The sequence below is a fragment of the Echiichthys vipera genome (assembly GCF_963691815.1).
Source record: "Echiichthys vipera genome assembly, chromosome: 5".
Classification (NCBI taxonomy): Eukaryota; Metazoa; Chordata; class Actinopteri; order Perciformes; family Trachinidae; genus Echiichthys; species Echiichthys vipera.
This window is the reverse complement of record NC_139830.1, coordinates 19,960,827-19,976,777: the sequence shown is the minus strand read 5'-3', so window position 1 is coordinate 19,976,777 and position 15,951 is coordinate 19,960,827. Positions and strand designations below refer to the sequence as shown.

The 15,951-nt window shown below is 40.1% G+C and overlaps 1 protein-coding gene across 1 annotated transcript in view; it reads right to left on the bottom strand.

Moving 5' to 3' along the window:
- igsf9ba (immunoglobulin superfamily, member 9Ba) overlaps window positions 1–15,951 on the bottom strand; it is a gene marked incomplete at both ends in the record, with an annotated part of 68,427 nt that overhangs the window by 40,250 nt on the left and 12,226 nt on the right. The window contains 2 exons of the mRNA XM_083913467.1: window positions 1,585–1,731; window positions 9,305–9,502. Coding sequence (XP_083769593.1) covers window positions 1,585–1,731; window positions 9,305–9,502 — 345 coding nt within the window. The remainder of the gene's footprint in view (window positions 1–1,584; window positions 1,732–9,304; window positions 9,503–15,951) is intronic.

Sequence of the window (15,951 nt, the reverse complement as noted above, 5' to 3'; positions counted from 1 at the left end):
TTCTGCATTGATAATAACCATTTATACACGTCAGCATTTTTCATTCCAAAGTGATTATGCAATCAATGGACTTTATAAATGGACACAGTATTTCTCGCATACAGCGCATTGTAATCATTATTCAAATACTAGAATTGCACCCATTGTAAAGCATATGCATGATCGAATCGAATATGCATGAGTTTCACACAGCGCCAAAAATATACATGTGAATGAGTTTGACAGTTTGCTCGCAAAGTCTCTCTGTAACAACACAAAGGATTACAGCTCCCTGAAGCTAGAGACCTATGAAGCTACGACACAACACCACCACTTTTGGCTTGAACTATTCTTTTGAGCAAATATTCACCCATGCTCATGTAAACCAGTTGCAAGAAAAGCCAGGAAATGTAAGGAATACTACAAAATGAGAATTTGCTGCATTTGCTTTACTGCATCTTTGCTGCATCACGCATTTACTCAGTTACATCTGCTGTGAAACATATGCAGCAGCTTAATATAATATCTGTCTGAAAAGCATTTGTCATGTGAAACAGATACAGGGCTTAAAAAAATTTAAACACAAAAGGCGTTCTGGCGCTCTGCAACAATGTGAAGACACACTTCACATGAGCTTCTCTGAGCCACTGGGGCATTCCTGGGAAATGCAAAGGTGCAGATTTTTTTTCCGCCTGGTCATCACTTTGATAGCTCTCAGACTATCACAGACGATCCCTGCCGGAACCGCCTTAAACATGCCGCAATCAATTCTCTTTAAACCAGCCTCTCATTCCTTTTTTGTACGAGGGCCTTTTGAAAAGGAGCTGTAGGGATGATCTCAAACAGTGCCCAGTGGTCACTCATTTAAATGTGACTGGTAAAAAAAAGAAAAGTAAAAATATGTCACCAGCAGATAACTGGACCAGTGAGTCAAGAACCAGGGTGAATGAAGGGCTGTTTGTAGGGCTGCAATTTATGAGAGTAAAATACCAAAGAGAAAAGGAGTCCATTAGGGCATGTGCCGCCATAGCAAAAGTTCAGCAAGTATAAGATGAGTTTTCACACAAATATCTACCGATATACCCTTTAAAATAGCTCCTTTCAGTTTCTATGTCCAACAAAAGGGGAGTATAATTTCAGCTATTGGCTTTAGCTATGGATAGCAGAAGGCTAAACTATTAGCAGCAATTTCACTTCGCCAGTATTGCCACATGTTTTATTGCTTTTTTTGTCACTCTTTCTATTACACTGTTTTTGTCAGGCTTGTGGGTTGCTTTGCAGTGTAGGCAGCTACTTTTTCTGCAGGATTTTCCACCATTGAATCTTGCTTTTCCCATCTGACGGAAAGTACATGCAGATCTGTATAGCCCACAGGAACAGCCAATATGAACACCCTCTCTCTGAAATAACCTGTGAAGTTAGGTTTTCTCTCGAACCACTTACAATATGCTGAAAGGTTACTATGGCATTTTTGCCTGATGACGGCAAAAAGGAAAAACCTGCTTACACGGTCTTTAAGTGCCGTGACGCAGGTTTCTATTTTTTTCTCCTTTCCCACCCCCAAACACATGTTTCCAGGTCAGACAGCAGGCACATGTGACTCACCATTGACTGTGAGGTGCACCCAGCTGCCGTTGTGGAAGGTGTCGTACTGTTGCTCCAGCATCAGGACCCTGCACTCGTACCAGCCCTGGTCCTCGGAGCGCACTGGGTCAATCTGTAGGGAGGCCTTCCCGTGCAGAGAGGCTCTACCTGGAGACAGAAGGGGATAAATGTGTCTTTTTCTGCTTTTTGAAACACCTGCATAGTCTTTTCTAGCAATGATCGGCTTCATAGCTTTGCTGGTCACCATAGAGACCCATTATAGCCATTGGGAGTTAAATGCTTGGCTCCAACCCTTTTTTCTTCTTGCAGCAAGAAGCCAATTTACAGTACAATGTACCAGGTTTGCAACAAAAGTAGCCTCCAAGTTATGGTTTACAATAATGTTTTGTTTCTTTTTTAATGCAATTAAAACAAAAAATACAATATTCTTTCTCTGAGGACTGTATGTTAGGATTATGTGCAACATTATAAGAATCTTTGCTTCTCCCATTTTTCGTTTCTCTGCAAGGGCTCCATGAACTCAGACTTTGAACTACTATTTATTAAAATAAGCACATGCACAAGCCTATTTTGATGCACAAAGTCCAAGCCGGGTGTGACGAAGAAGTTCATTCCTATTCCTATTCAGAAGGAACAGCAGTCTTGGAAGCTTTCCAAGCACTGGACGGAAGATAGGAAAACACCCTGGACAGGTTGCCAGTCGCTCGCAGAGAGACAGACAGTCCCTAACACTTACTGTACCTTCGCACCTACGGGCCAATTTAGAGCTTCAGTCAGGAAATATAAAATAGACATAAAGACCACACAGGCTCTGGATATTCACCAAAGGATTATTAGCAAAATAATTCTGTTTCTGAAGTTATAGTTTTGACATTCTGGGAATTTTTATTTTAGCCCTGACTTAGAAGTCAAGATCAATACCACTACAGAGGAGAGACATGAGAGCGATATCGATCTTCTCATCTAACTCTCACCAAGAAGAGAGTTAGATGTGCTCAAAATGTTTGAAATTTAACCAATTAAACACCACAATATTTAGCCATAAATGTGGCTTAACAACAAACCAGCTACCTTCCAGTACTGGGATTTATGCATGAAATACCTGGGAGCCTACCTTCAGCTGAATTAAAATAAAGAATGTGATGTCACTGTGGGAATAGACCAGCCTCCCACCTCAAAGAAATCATCTATTTCTTATAAAACTTTTCCATCCCTGCCGCTTTTTTTCTTCAAAGCTGAGGATAAATTGGAATTCTGAAAGGAGGAAATCACAAGGGATGAGAGAAGTTCAGGAAATCAGGCATGGTGAAATCTTCAGCTGCTAAGCTGTCTGTCTTCAAGCCTCCAGCCTGCTGCTCACATGGCTGCCTCTGACAGCCCAGCAGACTAAAACATTCGCTTCTACTGTCTGACGAGTGTTTGGAAATGGAGCATTTTTCCAAACTTTGATGTGTAGATGTTCTGTAAGCACTGTTTCTTGTTACTTCAAACTGTCAGGCAAATATATTGAAGGCCGGGCTGGATCGCTCTACCAGCACTGTATATAAATGCATTAGATAGATAGATACCCCGACCCTGGGATTGCTGCCATAGTTGGGGTAGAAAACTGACAGGTTTTTTTTTGTTAGCAGAAAATCGATGCAGCAAAGAGGAAGAGAGAAGAGTCTGCAGTCTTGCAGTAAAAAGGTAGCTTGTCTTTAAAAAGTCAAGTCTATTTTTGCCTGGGCATTGAAGTGCTGAGTGGGGCGGGTGTTGGCGTGAAGGGTAGGGATCAACCACGGCTCCCATTTGTCAAAGAGTGAGAGGGTGCTGCTGTAAACAGAGATAACAGCACTGTATCCACGTCAGGACCCCTCCACCCCCCGGGGTATACACACCACTTACACAGCTCAGGATTCTGTCTACTGTGAAAACAGATGAGCGAACACCTCGTTTAGATCAAATCACAAGATTTGTCAGAATGCTCTGAAGAGAAAACACTAGATAGATAGATAGATAGATAGATAGATAGATAGATAGATAGATAGATAGATAGATAGATAGATAGATAGATAGATAGATAGATAGATAGATAGATAGATAGATAGATAGATAGATAGATAGATAGATAGATAGATAGATAGATAGATAGATAGATAGATAGATAGATAGATAGATAATTACTTTATTCATCCCCAAAGGGAAATTATTTTGTTGCAGCAATCTGGTACAACTGTATATGATACAAATAAGACACAAAAGACAGTAAAGACAAAAAGTGCCAAAGTTAGCAGAGATAGTGCGGTGAACTAAAAACACAACTTTAAGTCCCAAATAGATACAATTAAAATAGGGAAATATATAGCTGGGGGTTAGTTTAAGTTTTAGTTAAACATTTGATTAAATTAGCTCCATCGTGAATACAGTTAACTATCTGCACCTGAAAGTAATACAATTTCAAAATGTAATCTTAACTTTTAATTGCTTGTGATAATGGAGTTAGCCACCGTACCGGCTATTTTGACTAGTACTGTATGTAGTACAAAACCACTTCCTGGTTCACTCGTTTCAAACTTAGTACTGAACTCCATGGTGACTTTATTACAGGCAGGAGAATTGGTTTAGGATTGTAATTGTTGCATCTGTAAATTATACACATTGCATTGTGGAATTGTTAGCAGAAAGTAATCGCATGTCTTTAACACTTTTTTTCTGTTTCATTGTGTGGATTTTTGAGGCCACAATAGCACATACACTTTACAAAGAGAAGTAAGACACCCACATAAAATGGCGGACACTTTAAGTGCATCATATGTCAGAAAAAGACTTGAATCTAGCAATAGTGAGTAGGGATTGTTTTTGAATAATGCATAGTGAGTGAGCACAGCATCGTCAATGTGAGGGACCTAGAACACCTAAAGTAAACGTAGCCATTAATTCAATAATTCAATTCATCAATAAATATGAATTTGCTATTTTTTCTGCTTTTGCTGTATTCATTCATTCGCGCAATGTGAAAAACAAAAACAAGAAGATCTTCCATTAATCCGACTTGGGAATGTTCATGCATTATTCCAAGATGGTAAATGCATAGCTAGCCGTGCAGTCACACCAAATAATTAGCCTAAATTATCAATTTTATCACACCAATGTATCTTCAGCTGTTTGTGATGTAAAGTATCAGCTAAATCAGGTGAATTGAAGTAAATATTGGATGTTATTTAGTTTATGAGGAAGTTATTAAGGTTTTGCTGCCATTTTCCCACCGGTTTGTTAAAGGTTTTATCATTCTCTTTTATCGTTCTCTATACTATGTTAATTGGGAGATATTGTAATTGTCCGAAATTCCTAGCCTCAGTGTCGTTCTCTTCTCTTAGTAACGAAAAAGTCTCCAGTTTTGATAAACTGATGCTATTATAGCATCTAAGTTGTGTGGTCGCCTCGTGTCAAAGTCACTGCCCGCTCCCCGCCTCCCACCTCAGATGAGTTCATTACTTTGAGCTTTGCTTTGAGCCTGACATGATGGATTTTTGTGTGACATGTGAAAGTGTTTTCTCATGTGATCTTGTGGCTGTGTAAGGTAAATGGTAAGATGTCTGCTGTAAAAAATTTCTTCTGCTACGACATGCTACTGTACTACTGTGCTAGCTAGCTACTCAGCTCTATATGACAAAAGAAAATGACAAAGCCTCAAAAAGCATAACACTTTATACTGTATGTATACATACCGATTAATATATCATCAGTATGTGATAATACATCAGCTCCCTCCTTCTTGTAACAGTATAAAAAAATCGGCTTGCATGCATGCATGAAAAATGCAGCTCCGGAGGGGACGAGCTTGTTTTACATATACTGTACACGTATCCATATTATCCTGGTGAAGAAGTATGGTTTAGTTTTCCAACAGCTTGTCCCAAAGCGGGACAATCTGACACTAAAATTTCACAAGCTGCACATCTGAATTATTGATTGCGTCATTGCTTTAGTGGGCACAAAAATAGATGTTTTTAAATGTTATAATTTCCATATAGCTGCAGGACAAACTGGCAGGATAGATTTTATTCTGCAGGGAGACACATCCACAAGTTCTCATTTAGCAGTGAATTGGATGGGAAATACACTTATACTGAGGAATTTAGAATAACATATCAAAATGCATATACTGTTGGTATCTTGACAATTCATAGACTGGAAAGTGAATGCTCACTGACCCAGACAAAATGATTGACCCTTTGATGGATTTAATGTGATTAAGTCTGGACAGTGAAAATATTTGAATTAGCCCAACTGTTAATGCAGTATTCATGGATAATCTACTCTGTTTTGGTAGCAGCTGTGTGATGGAATAATATCACATTTAGTCAATTCACCAATTGTATTCATATAAAGTGATAACAAAATAGCCCAAATGAGCTCTGAGACTGCACAGGCCCAAAGGGTATTTCATAAACTACAGTCCAGTGTCATTATCACACTATGGCCGTGCACTTGCAATCCCCAGAATAAACTTTAATCTATGTAATGAGACTGGCCATATTCCTGTTGCATCTGTTCGCTGGTAATTCCTCAGCAGTGGACTCGAAGCCACATGGCAGAGGCCCACTGGAGCCCGAGCAAGAACAACGGAGTGTGATGCTGTTTGGAAAGCACTGGTTGTTCATGTTCTGCTGGTGGTCAGGTTAAGGTAAGCAATGAAACACTCCAGAAGCTGCAGTAACTACAGTAGCCACTTCAAGACAAAAAAAGGCTGTTAGTCCTGTTTGCAGTGATGATGACCCTGCTTGAAAAGCCAATGAATTTAACATTATTCACACAATTTTCACTGAAAAAAAAGATGAATCCCCTTGCTTTGCTTTGCCTTTATTTTATAGCATATACCGACTCAGGCAGGGGTTTTGTACTTGGTAAAGAGGTAGGAAGAGGGACAGATAATTCTGACCCCATTCTGACAGCTCGCTATCTTGTCACAGACGCTGAAGCAACATCAGAAGAACCAATTTCCTGCTGCAAGTAGTCTGTGAAGGCACTGACAAATATATATTGTCTAAACTAGGAGCTGGAGATGCTTGTGTGTATGTGTGGCATCTTTTAGTATATCATTTGAGTTTTATGGCCAATTTTTCTATATAGGTTCAGTCTCACCAGCCTCATAGCGTCACTTTTGGCCACAACAGGCAAATTTCATTTTCAGCAAAAAAAACCTCACTGTACGCTTCCTGCTCAGCACCGAACAGCAGACAGTTAGCAAGATAGTTAGCAACTAGCTGGTGAATGTGGAACATTTAGAAGCTAGTGTGAGCTATTTTACCTAGTAGTAGGTGGAGACCAAAAACAGAACTAAAAGAGATTAAATACTTAACTTAAATTTACCAGGTGGCCAGAAACACAAAACACAACTGAATGCAAATGTTGCTCTGTATCAAATAAAAAAGGGCTTCATACACGCAGTTGCCCATTTATTAGGTACACCTAGCTAAAACTATCGCAGTCTTACAGCCAAAATACATGGGGTTTTTACCTGCTCCACAGACACCGTCAGTAGTGTGTGGTTGCTGCCAGCTTCACTGTGTGTCATTGAGTTTTTCTAAGTGAAAATACAGTTGGCTATGTAGGGTCATTCGACATTCTCATTTTTGACTCAGTTCTTGGTTGTTTTTACCTATTGGAAGGCTGCACAGCCATGAGAAGAGAGAAAAAAGTTGAGCCGTGCGGCACTCGTTCACTACGATTTGTTTTTCAGCTAAAACTGTTTAAGAGAGTCGTTGATTCCATTTTAAGATAATTTTGGAGGCTGCAGTTGTGATGCTATTTAACAGTACTGGGTTATACGAATAGGTGTTTCGATTATTTTGTCGACATCATTTATATCAATAAGGGTAGGTTAAATAACAGGAGTCACTTATACAGTTAAATGCCATTAATTTGTTGGTTAAAGCTTCATAAAAACAAATTTTAGCTAGATTGCGTATCTGTGTAAACCCCCCTTTCTATACGTACAGCATTTAGTTTTTATTAATATAGGGTATCGACTCTACTCTATATGCTCTGTGCTGCATTGTCACTTGACTGTGTAAGAAAGAATGTATGTACAATGCAGTCGTAAATTGCTGAGACACAGCTATTTCCCTCTATGCACTCTGAGGCAGCAGATGCCCCTGCACACCCCCAAACGCCATGTTAGAACGAAAGGGCAGCCAAGTCTTTCTCTTAGTACTTAAAGGCCTCAGTGTACTGCACCATGCCTTTTATTTAAAGCCCAAACAAGTTTCATTCTGAGGGAAAAAAAAAAACACACTGGATCACGCTGAAATTGCAGGTCAATCCTACAGTGAAATAGGATTGGGAGGTACATGTACACAGCACACTTGTACTGCAATACATTTAATTAGTTGTCAGAAATGGCTCGGCTTTCAGCCATAATTAGGTATGCGGCAGTGTAGGGAAATCTATATGTTGTATAATAATAGAAATGTTTACAGAATGATAATGGTAAAGTTTGTACTGTTTTTGGAGTGATACATCATTATAATATCCTTGAGGATGATGGACTCACAAAGGTAGATTTACCATTTTTGGAGATACGCTTCATACTTTATATTTTATTGACTATTTCTCCACTGCAAACTTAAACACTGCAAATGTGTCCCAGTGTATTTCCTGTTGCAGTGAATGTGAATGACAACCAATCCATCAATGCAATGTCATAGTCTCTGTTGTCTTTGTGGTAATTTAGTTTGACAATCACACAATTGGTTTGTCCGTTTTTCGGTTTGAGTTAGATGACGAGAGCGAATGTCTGTATATATAAGTATAAATATGAAGATACAGCGAGTAAACAGTTAGCTTAGCTTAGCATTAAGACTAGAAACAGGGGGAAACAGCTGTGCAACCGTAACAAAATCAATCACAAGCACCTCTATAGCTCAATAATTAACAGGTTATGACACGTTATATGTATCCACCATAAAACTATGATGCGTCTTTACACACATTGGGTTTTTTTTGTACGGATTAAACAAACGGTCCTTTGCAGTGGCCTGGAATTGAATCGCTTCCCTCATTTATGATCACTGTTTATCCGGTACATTCTCAGTCCCAACTCTTCACACATATGGATGCTTGGTCAGGACCATTTGGCATTATTTTATGAAGGTGCAAGGTAGTGTTATGTTTAGGCAACAAAACTACTTTGTTGGGTTTGGGAAAATATTGTAGTTTGGGTTAAAATATGTATTGTTTTCATGCAATTCACGTACAGTATGTGACAGTTAAATACGTAAGTAGGTTAACTTGCGTACATAAGTTTAAATGAGTCATTGTTTGCTTTGAATTTTCACACAGGACATGAACAGCAGTCTCCTGGGTGACTAACAGCATAGTGGTCGAGCAGTTGCTCTGAGCGTTGCCACGGATAGAAAACCTGGTGCCATGTGAAATCGCTGCCACTGACCAAGCTGCCATATTTGAAGAGCTGGGAGGAGAAAAGTGTGTACTGTCGAACTCTTTGTTATCCACTTTGTATCTGCTGCGGTGTCAACAAAACAAAGTCCTGTGGATTTACTGTGCTTGGCAACCAAGAAGATCTTGACCCTGATTCCTCCCAAGATGCATCCAAATGCTCATTGATTCAAAGGTTTTACACTAAATCTGTTACGGATAAAACTTATCACAATGTCTCTGTATTCTTTCGGAGCTGGGATACTTTGCTTTATCTCAGTCACAACGACAGACATCTTACCAGTGTACTCTGGATCCACATGAGGAGGGTAGAAGCGGAAATTGATGAAGAAGGGAATAGGCACTCCAAACTTGAACCACTCCACCACATAGGGGGGCTGCTGGCCGTCCAGGGGAGGGGACACGTCACACCCCAGGATCACGCTCTCTCCGGCGCGAGCCGTCACAAACCGGGGCTCCTCTCTTACTCCGTGGGCACCTGAGAGGAATAAGAACAAGCAGAGTTTATCACTAACAATGAATTTTAATGTTTATCTTATTGGGGTGGGAGTCTTATATGCAAGAGGCGTATTCGTCTGCATATAATTCCTGCAGACAAAGCAGAAAAATCTCACTGCACCCAAGTCATCCAAGACTCATTTACAAGTAATAATTGCGTGGCAATTAAAGATGATCGACTTTAACTGCTGCACTACGGATTAAAACTAGATTTTGCTTCAGATACTGTACATTGAACACTCATGGTCTACATTGAGGTTCTGAATGGTCACCACGCACATGTGTAAAGCCTATCGTCATCTGTCACCTGCTTCTGCTGGTGAGTGTTTGTGGCTGTGCCATACTGTACTATCGATGAGCTGCCAAGGGGTTCCATTGATCATAGCTGGCTACTGCTCAGATAAGCTTTACTATAAGCACCACCACGCCTGGCGTTTAGCCACGAATGTCCAGGCACGCTGCCGAGCGTTGACCTATCAGATGACTGAAAGGTCGGCATACCTGTCTCAGCAGAATGTTCACTCTGAGAATGGATTTTCTCCAGCTGCCACCCCCGCTTCTATTGAACCGGCTGTATCTCCACCGTCAGAGCAAGCATGACTATCCGCCCTCGCCCAGGGGGAAAATCGCTTCAGGGATCAAGAGACATGCTGACGTGTCACTCCAGAGAAACACCAGCTGAATATCTTAACGCTTTCATTAGCAGCAACATATGCATTGGCTAATTTTTTACAAGCAAAAGCAAATACATTGGGACCTGGAGGTATTATAGGCTCAAAGAGCACTGGTGTTACTGTCAGCTCCATGTTCCAGTGCCACCCTTACTGTTGTATGAAATGGAAATGTTACATGATCTGTGCCTTTTCAGTGGTCACACCGCAACTAAAATCCAAATATTTTCACCCAGTTCTTCTGTCTGAAAAGTAAATCTTTAGCTCCACCCCTATAGGCCATGTGCATCACTTAGTAATTGTGTTTACCAGTTTAATCTGCATTATCCTGTAATCGAGTTAATCCACTTTATGCATTTCAGCCAGCACAGATTCTGGACTGAAACAGAGCCGATTTAATCAAATTACACTTTTTAAAGTGGAGATATGGTCGGCCAGTTACAGGCCTCAGTCCTGGAATCTGCCTTGCTATTGTGCCTCTTTGTTGAGAAGGGGGAAAAAACAACTATGCTTTGCTATCCTGAGATTTAATGAGCGACACAAACCAAATGAAAGACATATGCATGACTCAATGAGCCCCACGTGACCATTTAGATGATAAACCGACACGACAATACAAAAAGCTGAACGAGCCTGAATACTATCCTAAACGAGGATTAATACCCAACAAATAAAATGTAAATGTTACAAGTAAGAAATCTCATAGGGGAGCTGACAACTAAAAGCCGCAGAGGTTGCACACCAAAGAAAGAATAAAACTTTATGTACTAATTTGCAGGATCTAAATGATGCCGCTAACAAAGTAGTATTTTAAGATGAAACTGAGGGGGAGTCGGTGTTTAGTCATTGTGTAGAGTGTCAACAGAGGGCAGAGAGCTTCTGCTGGCATGACGCTCTGCCCTGAAACCCCGTACGAAACATGACCGTTTAATGTGCTCTTGAGGAAACCTGTCCCATCTAGTTATAGGCAAAACTAAATCAGAAATCTGCTAAACTAATCCGTTCAGGCTTGCCAAAAGCCCGAAATTCACACCTGAGCATGCTCCACTGAAGCCTTGTTTATATCGCCTTTAAAAACGATTAGAATAAACAGTTTATAGGGCAATGCTAAGGCATATGCTCAGAGTTGTCTTGATGAATGCTCTTTACAATGGTTCACAACGTTTGAATTAGAGATCAGTAATTCCCAACATTGGGGGCTTAAAAAGGTCTCAAAAAGGAAGATTTCCATGTGAAAGAATCAAAACGCTCAATCCACAGAGAAATGCACACAGCCACTTTTCAGAAACCGTGACTTCTGTACACTTGTGATGTTACAGCCACAGGTTAATACATTACATTCATTCCTTGGCTGCATTGACGGGAGTCGGGAGACGCAGAGAGTGCAGATGTGGAAGACCCAGAAACTCTGACCAATCAGAGCAGACTGGGCTTTTTCAGGATAAGTGCTTAAAGAGACATGCATGTGAATACAGGTATATTCAGTTAGTATGAGAAAAAAAATGTCATACAAGTATGAACCTGAAAAAGACATTAATATGGAACCTTTAACGCAATGGTTCAACACAGGACAACATTTTCCCGAAACACAAGTGTACCTGTCCAGTGGTTCTGGATAACAAATTATAGTTGAGACTTTGAGTGTCTTTTGATTTTACTTATGAGTCTGGCACTTGAACTCTATGGTTTTCAGAAGAAAATGGAGATCAGGCTCCCATCCATAATGAAAAAACACACTGGATACATTGTTTGGTTTGAGTAAGTAGAGTCACTTGACATGAAGCACAGGCTCAAACCATGTGGCACAACTGTGCGTGCTGCTGAAATCCATTGTTTTCTCTGCAGACAGTTCAGGTTACAGAATTTTAGAGGCTCTGGTTTCTGGCAGGCATTATTTTTGGATCCCGGGAGCGGCAGGAGAACATCTTGGACAAGGAACAGGCTTTAAAGACTTGAGATAATATATTGGAGGTGCTAATAATTCTCCAATTCTTTTATGGGAGCCTCATGAGGGGGAAATCAGCAGAGGTTTGGTCATCCCTTTTGCCTTTTTCATTTCCTTAATGGAGACACGGAGGCTCAGTCGGGTTTATGGGGGCGTATTCAGGTGAAAATATTTATGCTCTCAACAACACATAAATGTGATACAAGCGTCCATGCTTCATATCTTCCAGACAAACAGCATTGTAGATACAAAGGGATCAATACAGTTAAGAGATGATAGCCATTCATGATTGCTTTGGTACTGTAAATGTCAACTGAAGCTGAAACCCTCCAACTACAGAGAGGTAGAATCTGTTGAGTAAGATCTGCATACATCAGACAGCTCATAAATCCAGGGGACCAATATGTTTTATGTATCTATCTATCTATCTGGCACATAGTGGATTTACTGCTATGATCATAAATTCCTGAAGGCTAACAATTCAGTCGGCTGTCAAATAAACACTGTATACGCCAGGCATTTCATGTGCATTTCTCGTTGTTTAGGATAAACCCGCAGTGCCACAATGAGCTTGATTATGAAGTGATTCTTTTCTCGATGAATCACTTAAAATGTCAGAAGACAGCAGTTATAGTTTCCCGAAGAAGAAGTTTACATCTTATAATCAGGACTGTCCCAAATACCCCTTTTTGAGCTTTGGATCTATGGTAGGTTACTGGTAGGGAGTGAAGGTGGTGGAACCCTGCTCCACCCTCATTGGTTTTACGTGTGACCGTAAACTGTGTTTATCCTCATTAAATCTCCTAAATACAAAACCAGGCTGTAACGGTATACAGACCTCTCCAACTTCCAACTGCCCACAACTCAGACTGAGATAGGCGGTGTTGCGCTGCAGTGTTTCAGTGAAATTGTAACATTAACTACTGCACACATTATATTTTCGAGTTATTTTCTTAAGTCACCATGCTAATGTACTGTATATTAAAGATTAATACTTTAGTAGGAATAATTCCGGACTGTTACGTGACAGTAAATGACAGCCAAGCGCATGAAGTTGAAACACCAGTTCCAATTATTTTATTATTGTGTCTTGTATAACTTTGCCCTATACTCTCACGTGCCTAAAAGACACCATAGATTCATAAAGCCAAGACCAGAGCTATACCACACATATTACCAAACATTAGAAAAAGTCCAAAATAAAAAAAGAACTTAAGCTTCTCTCACAGACAAGACATAACTGTATAGTACTGGAGAAATCAGGATAATACAAATACAATAAACCACCTCACCTTCTTTTTCAGGCTTCTGAGACAAACTTAAACAAGAGAAAAAGAAAATTTGACTCACTTTCCACTTTGACTAAAGCTCACACAATATGATCTCCTTTGTTCTACTCCTCTCTACTATTTTTGAATCTATGGTCTGAAGAAGAACACCAGCTCTCATCTGTGTGTGTGTGCATGTCCTTACTTTTCAAACCATTCTTTCCTCAAACTTCAATTAAAGCTTAGTTTTAATAAAGTTAACACTACAACACAAATCTTTCCTTTAGAGAAACAACATAAACCTAATTTTCTCAGTTGCTCATGGAGAACCATGAAATGTATTTCACATAAACACCTTCTTATTTAATCTATCCTGTACCCTTTTCATTAGACGGATCATTTCACATTTCTGTTGTACAGAAGGACCCAATTTTATATTCATCAGGAGAAAATCAAAGTATTTAGATTCACTAACATTCTCTAAAGCAACAGAGCCATAACTAATTCATGTGTACTTCTTACCTTTCTTTCTCAAATGTATTGTTTGCATGATGCTTTGACAGTCCATTTAATATATTCTGTGGGTCAGACTCAACTAATACAATTATATAATCTGCGTATCAACCAAACATAAGCCAAATTTAGTTTTCATAATCTAAATCTGCATAAAAAGTTGGAGAGAAGATCTCTGACGAATCCTCTTGTCACTAAACGCAAGCAACTTGGCAATGGCACTGTAGTGGATTGCTTTATAAAAAAACTACCATCCACCCCTGCTTGCTTCCATAAATTTAAAGGCACACAAATCCATATTAATCCAGTCAAAGCCAAAAGTCAACAAAACATGCAAATTGGATTTGCCTCTGTCAGTTCTAGTTCTAATAATAGATCGATAGAGGCTTTCTAAATCCATCCTGCTCATCTACAAGATACTGTATAATTTCTAAATCAGTATTAGTTACATGTAATTTGTGTCTCGACCAAGAGGCTTGGAAATACTGAGATAAGATCCTGACAGGCTGGAATTATATAATAATAGTATATATAATATATAAATTGCTTTAAAAATGACTTAAAGCGATTAATCGATTATCAGAGTAGTTGCAAATTATTTTTCAGTTGATCAATTATTCGACTAGTGAGAGATTTGCTATTGTAATGGCACACAGTCCACAATCATAATCATCTTTATTTATAGAACCTCTTATCCAAGAGGAGTTTTACTTCATGAGGAAAAATAAGAAATATTAGCACAAATGTGAACGAAAAACATTAAGAGTGGAGGGAAGCAGCCAGAGACAAATGTTTACTGATACACACAATGTGATGTAACAACATCATAAACCAATAAGAGACATCTGTCTGAGGTCAATCAACAGCTGTGCAGACCAGCACATGAATCATCGCAGCAGAGAAGCGGAGGGGCATGCAGGGTTAAACCCACAAGAGATTTCTACTCAGAGTGTTTTTCAAGTGGCAGTGGCTGAAAATGGCTCTCGCACAACACTGTACTTTCAGTAATGATCACAGATTTGTACAGTAAATAGACTCTCAAGGCAATTTTCGGCAATAATCAAGCAGAGTAGAGCAAAAATGTTTTGACAGTAATGACGTACCAATAACGCACTGAGCAATATTCTGGAAAAATATGAAAACTGAGGGAGTTCAATGAGACGATTTTAGACGAGTAGTGTTTGGAAATACTGGTCTAGGGTGTTTTGTTTTTTTACACCAACACAATATTTCACCCAGTAAAAACTAAAATCTAATATTTACCTTGTGCTCAGATTTGATTCAGTGTATGAGTGAGTGTAACCATTGCTCACTGCAGTTCGAGATTTTGTAAAGAAGAAATCAAGCTGTGCATGTGCGCCTTCATAAGGATGAGGATGTGAGCGTTGTTTTATGCCGGACAGATCTCCCGATGTGGAGGATGTAATGGAATATAGACTGGACGGAGGCTGGAGAGAGACTCTCAAGGACGTGCCGCCACTGGGCTGGATGGGCCACTGACAGGGCGGTAATTGAATGCCAGCCTGCATGTGCTGAAGGTCACATCAGAGAATGGCCTGAGAGTGTGTGTGAGTGCGAGGGAGAGAGAGAGAGAGAGAGAGAGAGAGAGAGTGGTGGTGTTGGAGGTATGCCTGTGTGCAGTGGTGAAAGAAGTATTCAGACCCTTTACTTAAGTAACCATATCAATACCACACAGTGACAACACCCCACTAGCCAAACCTTTAAATGTACTTAAAAGGTGCTGTACTTGAAATGCTGAACAAAATTTAGTTTGGGCTGGGACTGCAATAGTGCTCCCAGTGGCACTTGTTCACTGTCCCAAACGGGACGCCAGCATTGTCAGTGGGGGAGCTCCGTATGAGCACAGGTTTCCTGCAGAAGGCCTGTGCAGAGCTGTGGCGAGTTGCCGGCAACCAGCTGGCCAGCAGGACATGAACGCAAAGGGAGGGGCCAACCGCTTTTAAAGGGAGGGGCTCAGGCACGATAATGCACGTGTGGCCAGAGTGGCTGCCAAAACAGAGAACGGAGAAGC